We start from the raw sequence: 15,284 nt of genomic DNA on the forward strand, positions 1-15,284 counted from the left end.
GACTTTGTAAACTAAGAATTATTTGTCAGAATAATGTGGTGGTTGAAGTAGTTCTAGACATTTTTATCATGTACCATGTTGTGGGATGGGGATGCAGGAGCTTTCCTATGTGTGCATTCTGAAATATTAGAGGTATAAAAATGGCTATGGCTAATCAGGATTATTTCTGTCACTTTGCTGTGGAGAAGAGTTGCTGTCTAGATTTTTTTCAATGTCTGTGGAAATGTGAATACCTGGGCATTCAGTGCTGAGGGCAACCTTTTCCTAATCTGACAAGGAAGGAATCTGGAATATTCCAAACATTTTATTTTGTCCTATGGGCTAATCAAAAGAAATGTATGCCACATTCCAGCTAAATGCTACATGGCATATTTATTTAAAACGAAAGTGGCAGATAAAATAGGTCGTTTCATACACTTTTCTCTTGTATTTTGGAATAACACTACTTCTACACTTACAGAGGTGTTTTCATCTTTCTCAAGGTGATTATTCCTAAGGAAGGAATAGTGCTATTTGGCTTTTCTTTCTATGTCACATTCAGAGTCATCTGTAGCAGAGAACGGAAGTCTGCTGTACTGCCTTGGTCTTTGTGGAGGCTGATGCAAATCCAGGAGGAGATAATGCATATCCTTATTTCTTTGCAGGATCGCTGTGTGCTCAGGGAGGTATCCTGAGGGTGCTTCTGAGGCCTTCTCTGAGCAAAGCCAGCATGTGCTCAAGTTCATTTCTGTTTAGCAGGGCATTCAGCTGTGTTCTTTAGTCTCAATGGTGTTATCAGAATTAAGCATGGAATGGTAGAATTTATTCTTTTGGTGTTTTTTCACTAAAGATATGTTTAATAGTGTACAGTGCAACAGTGTATAGTCTTGTTTTTGGGAAGGTCATGTTTTCATTAGGGAAATAAAGTAGTAGTTAATAAAGAAATTAATACTGATGTGGATATGTGTGCCATATGTGCACAAACAGAACAGACCTGGGGGCATCTTGGTTAATTTTTTTTTGCCTCAAGTTGATTTACTTTGCTTAGGAGAGAATTTAATGAAGAAACTGTTATGAAAATAATTGAAACCAATGGTATTCCTTTGAACAGGATTGGTGATGGCTTCAATGACCTTGGTGGTTACACAAGTTGTACTTCTTTGACAATACCTTGAAGGATGCAAACAGAATAGAAAAGGGCTAGACTCAAGTGCAGTGAGGGTTGACTGAGCTCCCAGTTTGCAGCTTTCATTTGTGTTTTAGACAGTGTTTAATGCTGAGTCAGCTGAGCCTGCATACCAAATCATCTTTTGAAGAAATGGCTCAAAAGCCCCTTAGCTAAGAGGCTCTGCTCATGTCCCTTGCTGTGCAGTTCCTTGTGCTCATCCTGCTTGTCAGTGTCTCCCAGCAAAAAGATTGAGCATCCTTCTCCCAGCTGTCTCCCACACATAGAGGCTTCATTGACCCCTAGTGTGTCTTCACTGGAGAAAGCTGTTACAGCAGAGATTTTTTTTCACCTGACTCAAATCCAAAAGATACAGAGAGAGATTTTAGTGGATAGCTTTGGTGTGGGAGGTCAGATGCAGCTCCTACCTTCACTTCTTAATCCATCAGCATTTTCCCACAAGTATCACTGAAAGTGTGGCCAGATTCAACCAATATTTTCCTTGGACTTTACTTAGTCATATAGTCAATAGTCAGCTCTGGAGCCTTCATTTCAAGAAGGTTTTTAACAGATGGCTTTGGGGAATGATGCATTCAAAAATAAAGTGCAAATAAAAAATTGCTGTTGTATTTTTAAAGTATATGGTCTACGTTATGCACAAAATTGTAGGATGAGTCACAGTATATACATCCCACCTTACCTTCTGATGTGTACTTTGATGATGAATACTGTGAGCATCCCTTTAACTTTAGGTGAAGGTTTTCTTTCTCTAGTAATTTTGTTAGAACTGTTTGTGCAATGGAGGAGCAGAGTCAGATGCCCTGAAGATGGAGCTGCTCAGAGCTGGATTCAAATATGTTAACATGGAATAACCAGTATGTGGCGTTCCTACTCCTGTAGTGTTTGGAGGCCAGTCATTTCCATGTGACTCTAAGAAAAATAGGTGCTATTCAGGGTGAGAGAGGGGCTTAAAGCCTGACTTTGTGTGGTATATGAGTTAGTATTTAAACTACAGTCTCTTACTTTTGAAGGTGTGTTTTTTACACTCTGATTCTGTTAGAGTCAATGGAAAATGCTTTTCCAGACTTTTCACAATTTTACAGTAGATTTTAACATAGCAGGTCATAGGAGAAATTTGCAGGTTTAGAAAGCTGAGACCTTGAGGACTGCTTCTCTAAATTTTTATTTCACAAGATCAGTTGCTTTGGGTTTTTTTCTACTTTTTTGCCTTCCAGACACTATTGGTGCTAGGGGCTGGAACTGGACTGGATGGGAAGCTGATGCTTTGACATTAATCACTTCAGGAATAAAGGAAAAGTGACAGTGACTGAATACTGTCTCATACTGTGACTGGCCACTGTGTCATATCAATCTGTCAAAATGGATTACCAGTTCAACAGAATTTTTAAGTGTCTTGCCTTTGTAACTGGAAGGATGCTGCCCTCTGCTTTAAAACTTCCACAAATTATTCCACAAATATTTATGGAAACTTATACACACTTGCTTTTGTGCCAGATTGTCTTTTCCTATGACTAGTTAGTATAGGACAAGTCAATGTGTCCCTAACAGTCACCCCTGTTGCTGATTTATATATTCTAGCCAGAGATCTGTTTCTGTATCTTCTCAGTTACTGATGGCCATGTGAAGTGCTGCTGAGCAGAAGTGGGGTATTGAGAACACTATTCATATAAATTTGTTTACTTTTCTGGCATTTGCCTTGATGAATGTATAGGGCCACTGTGTCACCACCCAAGTCTTCATTCATGAATTTAATTAAAAGCCATGAATGCTCAAATGAGTGAGGTTATCCCAGAAGCTTATGAAATGAACAGAGATACCAGGTTTCACTAATTTTTTTGCAGTGAAATTTTGCAAGGATGTCTGAATGTCTGGCACTGTGAATATAATTTCCTTATTAGTCATCAGCAGGTAAGATGACTAATAGGATAAGATTCTGAATTATATGAAAATTGTTTATTTGAAGATTCCAGAAGTTTTCATTATACTTCCTTTCTAGCTTTTGATTATGAAGTTTCTTGTTGTAATTTTGTACTGCTGTAATGGAGCAGTCCTTAACTTGAGTTGGGAAGTTACTGGACACAAGTGTTGGGGGAAAAAAACTTCATCCCAGTCATATCTCTTTATGAAAGTTAAAGATTCTTTCACTTTCTGTTTTATCACTTTTTTTTTGTCATCATTTTTTTTCCTCTTTTATTATGAGTATGCTCTTTTTTCAGCATACTTTACACACTCTGATTGTGTGTGCTACCGTTCCTTAGAATCCATTCTTTACTGAACGTTTCCAATTTATTTGCCCATTTCTACCACTGCTACTTTATCTTCATCATGATAAAAAGATGTTTTTAACCTTTCTGCAGTCCTTTTCCAAAACATGCTTTCAGCCCATTCCTCTGGCTTCATTTTCCCATCTGATTGAAGTCATTGTCTTCAGATGAGAATTTTAAGCCTTCTGAAGTTGATCCTTTGAAACAGAGCAGAATTTTTGATGCAAAATTGAGCCCCAGCTCTTCCATCTAAGCTCTGTTTTTTGGCAGTCTCCCACAAAATCCTTAGATGGTTTACTCCTACCTACAATTTTTGGATTTGCAGGCAAGTCCTTCCAGGTCATGTACATTTATTCTGTTGCCTTATATGTTGCTCTGGAGAAGCCTGAATGAGCATTCTGGGACACCTCTTATGGCATCACAGCTGTCAGGTCTCTACTCTTTTTGGCTTCAGTCCAAAACAAGCTGAAGTCAATGGAAAGATTTGAAATCCCACTGCTTCTTCATGAATCAACTGTGCATAAAGGGATGGATGGATGGATGGATGGATGGATGGATGGATGGATGGATGGATGGATGGATGGATGGATGGACGGACGGATGGACATACACCAGAAGCATGAGAGGAAAATTGTCCTTACAGTGACTCTTGGTTTTGAATGTCTTTTAATAATAGTTTCTCACTTGCATCAGTACTTCTCAAATACAGTAGGTTTTTTCTGTGTTGAAATCATGGTAGTAATTCTTATGTAAGCCTGAAATAACATAGTTAGAATCAGGATGTATGTTACTCAGTTGATATTAAATTTCAGAGTATGTATTTCTGTAACAGTTTTGCTATTTTGCTTTTTGTTTTCAAGATCTTGGTCTACTTCCATGCAATGAAATGAAAATGGTTTCATTGATTTCTCCTATAATGGTGGAACTTACCACTATAACTAATAACCTTAATTTTTTAATTCTTTTTTTTTTTTTCAAGAGCATATGCATCTGAAATGTAGAACAGTAGGAAAAAATCTTTTCCCTGAATACATGCACAGAACAAGTATGACAGGCTCATGTCATGGTCAGGTTACAATCTGTAAATGTTTGAATCACCTTGCCTTCATATATTTGAATGGGAAAATGTATTAAACTTTTCAGAAGAGAACTGTTGTCTAGAATCTTATATGCAGCCTTTAGAGTTGTGTTCACCAATATTATGCGCAATTATACGATTTAAATAGTCATGGAGTGTCTGATGTCAGCTATTTCCCTGAAATAAAATACTCAGGATATATACACCTGATTTGGAGCCAACTGGCTTTGCTTTGCTTCCTTTCCAAATGCCTTCATTCACAAGTGAGCAAAATGACTCCTCATGCTGTGAAAAATAGGGAACATACTTTCAGTTTTTCACAAAACTCAGTGAGAGTTTGTCCAGCTTCCAATAAATTAAAGAGAAATATTTATTTTGACTTTGGTGGGATTTTGATATATTTACTACACTGCATCACTGATGGGAGCAACAAGAGCATGAAGGATAAAAGGAATCATGGATTGTTGTCTGGTCCTCTGCCACTGGGCAAGTCCTGACTGCCACCAGAGGCAGGGGATTAGCACTGTGAGACAGTGACTATTGCAAGGCAGTGACCTTAGAGGGATACAGAGCTATGGTGAAAGGAAGCTTCTTTGCCAATGCTCACTCCTAGAAGGCACCTGAATAGACAGAACCATGGACCCCAAGGGCTTGTACAAATGACTGCTGGAACAAGGAATAAGCTGGAGAAAAAGTTGATTAGAAGTTTAAATCTCTAAAGAATTTAAGGTTGAATAACTGTCTGGGAAAGCATAATCTGACTACCTGAAGGCATAAAGCTGTGTGTGAAGATTTTAAACATAAGGTTAAGTGGCAGGAATAGAGATATACATTGCTTAGCAATGGGTCCAGATCTCCACTGTGAAATGTGAATATAAGCATAGCAAAATATGTATCTTAGTGCACTTCACTCTAAAAACAAGTTCACAGAGAAATGACTCTCAGCTGGGTGTCCCATTAAGACCAGTTTTTATGTACTGATCCCCTGTTTTTGCACATGGCAGACTCAAATTCATGGTGATCATTCGTTGACTGAGCAGAAAGCTTGGAGATGCTCTTACAGTGTATTCTATAACTCTAGATACAGTTTGTCTCCTCTTTGCTTTTGGGTAGTTTATAGGTTAGTTAGTCATTTATGTTTTGTTGGCTGTTTGGGGTTTTTTTGCCTCTTCTTCAGTCTTTATTTTCTGCTGCTGACAGAATTGTCTGTAGTGCGTTTCCCATTATGGTGTCTATTTCGTAGTGGCTTTCTTCAGCTCAAGTTTTGTGTTAGATCCTACTATAGAATTTTAATGAGTAGTCCAAAATGCCCTAATGTATCTAATGGGCCTCATCTGAACAAAGCTGCCAAAAAGTCTGCTAAGTGGTTTCATAGGATTTTTTTTTTATACTTGATGCCTCTTAGAATTGCTTGAAGGTTGTTACGACTATTTTACAGCAAGAGATAGCGCTCCTTTCTGGATAGGGAAGTATGGGAGATTGTATTTAAGGCTTTTTGTTAATACCTGTCCATTCTAAACCCAAAGGTGTTTAATTTAACAAAACAGTGTAAACATCAGCATGCATAGAGGTTTTTATTTACCTTCAGCAGAACACTGATCAAGTGATGTCAGATTAGTTACTTTCTTTTAAGAAAGCTGATTCAAAGAAACTCAAAAGTTGAGAGGTTTGCATCTGTTGTTTTTAATTTTTTCACGTTCCTCACTGTCAGGAAGTTTTAAAGGCTTTAAAAATATTTCCCATTAATGCTTTTAATAAGGAAATGTTTGGCTCCAGTCTGAACATTTTTTGGCATTTAGTTTGATCACCTCGATATGAGTAGCTTAAATGTTTATTCCTTTAAGAATTTGAAAACCTAGGCACTGTACCTGAGCATGCTGAACAGTGAAAATTTCCTTAGAGAGGGATGTTCATAGTGTGTGATAAAACTACATTGATAAAGGGGACCTTTTTTCCAGGAGTTACAGTATTGTCAGTAGTATTGCAGGGCTTTGGAAAGCCCAGTCCTACAAACCTGTTTAGTGTGGAAGCAGGTCAAGCTCTCTAAACTAAATTTGTGTCGTTAACTTTCATGTACTCTATTAGCTGAGAATTAAGCTGGTGATATAGGAACTTCAGATTGACATAAATATTGTAATTATTCTTTGAACAACTAATGCCAGTGCAGCAAATTTGGAATATATTTTCAGTTTAAATCCAAATCCATGGTCATTTCCTACACACTTGCAAATGTGTTCTTAGTTTAAAATGCCAGTTTCTCTCATCCAGTAGCTTTTGTTCTCATGGTTTAGGGATGCAGCTTCTTGTTCTTAGAAACATGCAAGGGTCCCAAAATTAAATTTGTCTTGATAGTTCCTATTGACGTAAAGATACTTGATTATGCAGGATGGCTGAGCCACAAGTTGCAGTTACCTATTATGATCCTAGTCTAATAGTGTGCTGAGTATCTAGAATAATCATCAAATTTTATGGGTTTGAGAGCCCTAGGAAGCACTCTGCATCTTGCAGAAGAGCACCAACTTGTGTAAATTCACTAGTCCTCAAAGAATTTCTAATCCAACTTTTTCTGTTTATTTGGTGATTCTGAAAAGGACCCAATTGTGCAATTGTGTGAAATTACATTTTGCCCAATTACTTCCCAGCAAATTCATGCAACAAAGGTAATGTAAATGAAAAGTACTGAAACCAAGTGTTTTAATTAAATAAGATCTTCGGCTAACAAATAGTTATGAAATCCGATTATTTTAATTTTTATTATTTTTTTAGGGTGGAAAGAAGTCCTACAGTGGGCCATGTGGGGGCCGCGATTGCAGTGCTGGATGCAAATGTTTTCCAGAGAAGGGTGAACGGGTAAGTTTGTTTACACTACTATAACTTGTCCTCGCCTCTTATAAATCTTTTTAGAAATAAATAAATAAATAAACACCATGTTACTGTGTGTAATTCTCAATCTAATGACCTCATGAAACTACAAATGATGAAGACCAGCTTCATTTCAAATGTCCTTAGCCAAGATTTCAAAAGCTGTTCTAAAGATTTACAAATGGATCGCTTTGTAATGAGTCTTCAATAGAGTCCTATTTCTTTATGTGGTCTGAGCCCTAGTTCAAAAGAAATCAGATGGTTTTTAGGTAGATTACAATTAAAATTAGGAAAGTCAAAGTAGTGTGGGCTTCTAGTACAGATTTTGCCCAGGCCTTACTGTAATAGCTCCTGTTTATTTGTGGAAGTGTTTTTGATTTGTGTATTTCGTTGTGGAGGAATAATAACTCAAAATGGATCTAAGCAATTTCTTTTGAGAAAGTTGCTTGTGTAAAGTAGATAAAGTCTCTCTCTCTGAAGTCTTCATTTGAAGAAACCAAATGTTTAAGCAAGATTTCTGTAAAAATCTTGAATTTCTTTTGCTTGTATGAACAGACTATAATTTATCTTAGTGCAGCTGCTTATCTCCCATCTTAGGGGAATGCAGTAACTGACTTCACTCTGCCTTCAATTGCAATGTTAATTTGTGTCCAGACACCATCTTCTTAATGTTTTATCTTTAGCTCTAGAGCATTTTTACATGTATGAAAACGAATCTTACAGATTTTGCTTTTGGAGATGAGACGAGAAAAGAGCACACAGTAGGTACATGAGGAATTGGGAAGGCTTAAAGAGAAGAGAAACAGTACTAGTTTTCTTGTTTAATTAATCAGCTGTACTTCCCAAAATCACATTGAAAACTCATTCTCTGAGCAAAAATGAAAGAAATTAAGTCTTATTTAAACATAAGCAATCCTGATTTTTTCCTGTCTATTTCAGTGACACTGTGTGTGTGTATGCAAGGCATTACTTTTTGGACTGCATTTAGGAAAATGTTCCTATTTCAAAATGATGGTTTTAAAAATGATGTTTTTTCTAATTGCAGACAGAGTTGAGTTAATGCTTAAGTGGTGATGTGTTTTATCTGGAAATATAAAATTTCTTTCAATTCATCATGTGGCAGATGGAAAACGTGTCTAAACAGATAAGCAGAACTTTGCAAGAAGTTCTCAATATATGCTAGAATATGAACTAAAGAGACTTGCTCAATACGTTTTGTGATTAGATACACTAAAGGACAGACCTAGTTTGGTTCTGAAACACAGTATCCTGTAAGTGCTTTGACCTTTAGACAGCAGTGAGCATCATTCTTACGTCTCTTTACATTCCTGGGGTCCAACTTGATTGTTTGAAGTGGCCACAACGCTGTTGACCTTGCAGTTTGAGCTCTTGGCATCTCTTTTGTTAAGATGTCACAAAGATTTTAGGCTGTTTTCATTGCTGACTTGAGAACTCATTTGGCTTTTAGCTTATTTCTTATTTGACCTGTATATTGGTAGGGCATTTTAAGTCCTTCAAACACATATTCCATCATGCTGAGACCTGTCCACGGAGTAAACCATCTGCTACAAGTGGTAATCTTTCCCTTTTACAACACTACTTCCATCAAGTGTGCTGAGCCCTCCTGACACCTTCTTGGACATCTGCAGGCAGCTACTGGAGGCCTGCCATGCCTGAGCATATGGAGGTGACTGGCTGAACTGGGAAAGTGGATGGTGTGATTATGTATCCTACAGCACAGCTTGTTTCTTGCAGGACACTGTTCGGCCTGAGGCTAATTCCTTGGCTTCCTGCTTAGCTGTTTCTCCACTGCTGTAAAGCCTTTACATTCAGAAACTGAGACAGAACTTCCCCAATGCCCGGAATCCATATTTTGTTTAAGAAAAATGTTTCAGCTGTCAATTTTCCACAATTAACCAGATCAGTATAAAGCTAAGCTTTCTTTTTAAAAGAATGAAATATCTAAAAAGCACAAGAAAAATGACAATAAACTGAGAGTTTAATAAAATAATATAGACAACGTCCTTAAATGTCCTCCCTGAATGCACTTCTGATCAGAATAAGCTTTAAAAAATTTATTTAGGCAATAAAAATGTCAAAACTGCCTAAGACTACTTCATAAGTGAGAGATATTTCTAGAAACGGGATCCATATATGTGTTATCCACAGGTGCCCGTGTTCTTATTTTTGCTATAGACTGTTGCTGTATATGCAGGATATAATAAAAAAACACCAAAACCCACAAATACCAAGAAACCACAACCAACCAAAAAAACCCACCCCAAAACTCAACCAACCAGTATAATCTCACTATCTGTAAGACTGACCCTGTTACAAGACTAATCTCTATGCAATGAGTCAGCAATTTGTGGAATAATTGAGATTCTTTTCTGAAGGAAAGGTGGTGCTTGTCTGGCAGCCCCTGAGGGAGTTTGCCGTAATCCCTCTGCTCCCAGCCCCGGGAAATCGCCTGACTAGCTCCACTCCACCGGGGCGGGGAGAGGATTCGGCAAGGACAAAGATAAAAGATGAAGGAGGCTCTCTCTTCTGGGACACTGTCCCTCAGTTTATTCACGGAACACTCCAGGGGAAAAAAAGACTGAGGGAGGAATTGCGGGGATTTTTAAACTGAGGGAAAAGGGGAGGGGGAAAGCAGGCTACAGCCAATGTGGTGAAACTGAAGGGGAAGGAAACAACACACCACAGACCCAGCACGGGGAGCAACAGGGAAAAACCACTTAGTGTAACATCTTAGTGCAATATGACAGGAGGTCTCCTAGCAGAGTGCTAAGGCAAAAGAGCAAAATTTCCATTCTGTTGTCTGAATGCTTGCGTTACATTTGAAAAGTCATAATGCTACCTTTGTACCCATTTTAGGCTTTGCATTGAATTTTGATATGATCCAATTTACTGTGAAGCCTGCACAAGAAGAAATCTGTTAAGGAAGCCAGTGATTCTGAATTGGCTCTTTTATCTAATGATGAGTTAATGGAAAGCCTATCTCTATGTAATTCAGTGGTGAAACTCCTGGCCATTGTAGCCATTCTCCCCTCCTTATCAGTTTTCATCTTGTAAAGATTTGTGAGTAGCAATCCAGTGATTTGTGCAGAAGTACAGTTCTTCATGGAGAGGTGTTATCTTCACTAAAGGTCCCATCTAGTACCTTGTCTGGAGTTTTTCTCAGAGGTCAAGTTAAAAGGTTAAACTGAGTATGCAGCTCTTACTACTTAAGTGCACAAGAAGATATCTACATATCGTATGATAGTGTAACAGTAAATGTAATAGCAAGTGAAGCCCAGGAAACTGATTTTAAACCTAGGAGTTTTGGATCTGGTTGTTCCATTCCCCTAAGCTCCATTGTTAGAACTTGTACTGATTTTGATATGAAAGCTAATGTAATGCTGTGCAAAGACAATGCCAGGGACATCCCAGAGGTTACACAAGCCCCTGCCTACCTGCAGTCTCTAGGTGAATGTGTATCTTCTAAATCTCTGTGTCCCTATTTCCATTTTTCTGGTCAGCTGAGATACCAGTTATCCAACTAAGGCAATTTTAAAGGGAATTCTGCTGTGATAGTACCCAAATGAATCCTGGTACATACAATTTTTTGGGGCAGGAGACAGTCTGAACACAAACTTACACTGAACCCACTTTTGCATACAATACTTAAATACAGTCATCTTTAGGAACAACAAGTGATGGGTAGAAAAAGTGCTTTATACTAAATTATGAAGCACAAGAGGAAAGGTGAACAAAAAACAACCATATTAAATTATAAGTTAAATGAGGAGGTGAATGTAAATCCTGATACTAGTCCCTATCCTAGTGCAAGGATATGTTCAGTTTCATTTCAGGTGAGTGATCTACAGCTAGAAGATTTTTGGGACTGTCAGAAGAATTTAATGTATTTAATGAGTGTTTTTCATTCCACTTGCTTGCTGCTTGTCCACAGTTTATGGGCAGGGACAATGCTGCTGAAAGTTCCATGCTGTTTGTATGGCTGTCTTGCTAAGAAATGCACTGCAGATAAGACAGCAGGGAACAGGAGACATTTTTCATACTTTCAGAGTATCAAAATACACTAAATAGTTGGTGACCTGCACCATTTCATTTTGTAGCTCATTTTGCATTGTTTTATAATAATGTTGCCTTTTTTGTTTTTATGTAATGTCATCAACTTTCAAACACTGATGAAGATTAAGTAGCAGACCCAGTCATTGTTGCATGTGTACCTTCTCCTGATGCCTGTTTGCTTATCTTGGAATTTATAACAATATTAGAGTTTGTTTTAAACTTTGCTCAACATGTGCTGGAGCAAATATTTTTCATTCTCCCCCACCAAAAAAGAAATTAGGGAAAAAAATCTAAAAATTGTTTCCAAGGCTTCACAAATTACTCAGGAGAGGCTGTCCCAGGCAGCTTTTAGAACTTACAAGTGGTGTAAGTCATGAAAACTTGATGTTACTAATTATATTATTTTTTTTTCATAATAATATAATCATGTCAAATAATATATATGTATTTTATGTGTTCTTTAAAGCCCATTAAATATTATTATATGATCAATTAGAAAACAATTAATGGCATTATAGAATCACTTTCCTGTCTCAAACAAAATCTCCACAGAGACTGTTTCTAGCAGCTGGTGTGGTTGGAAGTGGGTGTATCTGTAAAATGAGGCAGCTGGTTCTGGGGACATGGTGCACACTTTTACCTGGTCCCACTCAAACAAAACCCTTTTTGTCTATGCCAAGACTACACTGCAAGGTGAAGCAAAGCATTGTGAGTAAGAGGAATTGACTAAGATTGAGAGATTTGCTAAAAAATGTGGTTGCTACCTGAATGAAAAGCTAGTGTACCCAGAGATACATGCAATTCCCCACAGTTTTTCTGAAGTTAAAATGATGACAATGGTGTAAATGATCTCTGGGCAATCAAAGAGTTTTTGATACAATTACTGCAGATCAAACAAGCAAGAAAAGTTAGAAAGATCCTCAACATCAATGCACTGAACAGCATAACCTGAGGTCAGAACTCTGGATGATTAATCTAATTGTTATGTAACATAAACTAATGTCACATTGGCAAGAGATCTTAGATTAACTTTTGTCTGGAATTAATCTCCTCAACTTAATACTGGGTGTACAAAAGTGTCTCTCTTGTGATAATTAGTTGAAGATTGGTTGACGTTTCTTTGCTATGGGATTGTAGTAATTATAAATTGTATTTTTAATAGTGTTTGCTGATTTGTGCTTTGGCTGGTTAATCACTCTATTTGGAGCAGTCAGGGATTTCCTGATGAAACACAATTTCTTTGGAAGTGTTGACTCAACAAAATGATTTTTTTTTTTTTGCAGAAGTGCTTTACATAAACGTATTTGCTGGTGACAAAATTCTTTACTGCTGTTGGTTCAAACTTCTCTGTGTTTCAATGTGGCTTCCTATGCCCTGGCTTGACAAGCACTGTGGGACATAAGTGCTGCCATTTCGATAGCCATAGCCTGGAGGTTGACCAGTTAAAATCAAAACAGACTGTGGGATAGTGCCGTTTCTTTCAAAGTAATAATTCCAAGCTGTGAGCAGTGCTAAATGCACTAACCATGGATACAGGTACAAGTAATGCTAGGATTGTTATTTAGTTATTTTTGTAAAGATGGACTTTATGTAAATAATGTCTAATTCTTGTTCAAATTCCCTTGTGGTTAAACATATAAAAATGCCATCGTTTGGTTTGGGAAGAGGATTGGTTATCTATAATATTGAAAAATGTTGACAATCTGTTTACTGTCATTAAGAATAAGGCGGTTAATTAATGCTGACAATATGTTTGCCGTCATTAAGAATATCTGGCAATATTTTGGAAGAAAATGACGTAATAGTAAAGTCAAACAACTTATATGCCAGCTGGTTTTTTAACAACTGCCAAGATCTCTATTTTTTTTTTGGTAATAAAACAAACTTTGCCAAATGTAGCATTAAATAATTATTGTACATGTCCTCCTGACCCAAACTAAATACACTGAGCTTAGCTCTCTAATAAGAACCACACCAAATACTTAAACACAATAAATGAAACTAAACTCGTTGCTTTTGAAAGGGCTCCTTATGCAATGGGTATCAAGATAAAACCTGTTCCTGCGTGCAGTCTTACATCATCTCCTTTAGAATACTTCTTGAGGGGACAGGCCCCCATCTTACAGTAGAATTCAGTAAGTGTGTTAAAGGAGGCTCTGGTAGCAAATCCTGTTTCTGTGGTTTGGTTTGCAGTTTTGTCTGAGCAGATGTGTGTACTAAGTGAGGCTAAATATATTCTAGGAAATGTATCTTGTTAAGAAGATTTCCACAGCTTTCAAAACTGACCAGGATCCATGGCATTTCTGCATGACCAGGGTGGGTGAGGTGACTCTGTGACCTGAAACTATTTCTCAGTCTGCCTGCAAGGCCAGCTGATTTTGTAATTGCAGTGGGGACCTTTGAAACCAACCAGAACACAGGCCTTCAAGCTGTGCTCCATAGAGCACTTCCAGATGGCTCGGAAAATCCCAGCAATGAAGTATGTGTCATTGTTCAAGTAATTGTGCTTCATGTGAGGTTTAACCCAGGATTTTAATGTTTTTACACTATTTTGGAAGCAAATGGAGCATTTAAAAATCTCCTTGTTTCATCCTACAATGCTGTGAGTTTTCTTAGTTTAAGAACTTGTGTAGTTTTACTATATCATGTGAATGTCCTTTTTGCTTCTCCTTTCTAGCCTGAAAGTTTCTAGTTTTCTCAAACTGAGCTTCTCAGAGGTGAGATATTACTGATATGGATGTAAGCTGACTCCTGAAAGTCATGCTCAGCTGGCATAGTCAGATCCCTCTTATGCTAAGTCCTCCTCACCTGAAGATACTTCCTGATTCTCTGCTCTGTTGCTGGCATGAGCTGAGGGTGCAGGTATGTTGCCCTAGGAATAGGAACTATATAATTTCTTGTTTGTACAAGCTGCCATGGCTACCCCTGGTAACCTGCACAAGGAATGTGCTGTTCCACTTGAAGGTAACACCATCACTCCCACTGCTTTCATTTTAGGTGTGTAGACAGATGGGAAGACAGATTAGCCTTCTCCCTCTCTCTTTGGAGCCTTGCCACGACTGGCCTTCTGTTCTAACTTTGTATCTGTGGCACTTTCTCCAAGACCAAAAGTGATAAGTTGTGCTGTGGATTTGTTCCATATGAGTGTCGTGGTTTTAAAGCAGTAACTAAAAAATTACTTATTTCTTGCTGTGAGATATGGATTAGAACAAGAGCAAAACAGGCTTAAAACTTAAAAGGAATAAAGAAAGTTTATTAACAAAACTACAAGAATAAAAACACCAGAATAAACTTCCAGAATACTCTTTTATCCCCCACTACTTGACCATTCTTTTGTACACATTACAACATAGAGACAAAAAAACTTTAGAACTTTGGTGGTTTAAACAGTCTCAATTCCTGCTAGAGTCTTTTCATCAGTCTTTGTAGAGAAACAGAAGTCTCCTTCTGCTAATCTATGGAGTTTCTCACAAGAAAACTATTTCTGTTATAGTTGCCTATTTCCCTGACGTCAGCTGCCCGGAAATCTGTCATCAGTTCTTCTCCTCTCATTTCACATCACTCTGAGGTGTGTATGGGCCATGAGTCTAGGGATGTCGTTTTAAGGATGAGTTATTCAAAGGCAAAAGTTCTCTTCATCTGTCTCTGTGAGCTTCCCTGGAAACAGTTTTCTCATTGCCCTCAAGGCCTGAAATCTTCACTCAGTTCCAGCAACTCACTGTATCACAATTACTCTTTCTTTTGCTCAAAATCCACACTTTGAACACTCCATTCCTCCCAATATACTCTGTCTTGAATTAAAGGAGTCTTTTTAAACTACTATTGTCCATCTCCATAGCTT

At 37.7% G+C, this 15,284-nt stretch overlaps 1 protein-coding gene across 1 annotated transcript in view; it reads left to right on the plus strand.

The window, feature by feature from the left end:
• Positions 1 to 15,284, plus strand: part of COL4A6 (collagen type IV alpha 6 chain) — a 117,469-nt gene that overhangs the window by 33,915 nt on the left and 68,270 nt on the right. Inside the window, exon 3 of the mRNA XM_058847908.1 lies at positions 7,274 to 7,357. Within this exon, the coding sequence (XP_058703891.1) occupies positions 7,274 to 7,357 (84 nt within the window). The remainder of the gene's footprint in view (positions 1 to 7,273; positions 7,358 to 15,284) is intronic.

The sequence above is a fragment of the Poecile atricapillus genome, chromosome 12 (assembly GCF_030490865.1).
Source record: "Poecile atricapillus isolate bPoeAtr1 chromosome 12, bPoeAtr1.hap1, whole genome shotgun sequence".
In the NCBI taxonomy this organism is placed as follows: Eukaryota; Metazoa; Chordata; class Aves; order Passeriformes; family Paridae; genus Poecile; species Poecile atricapillus.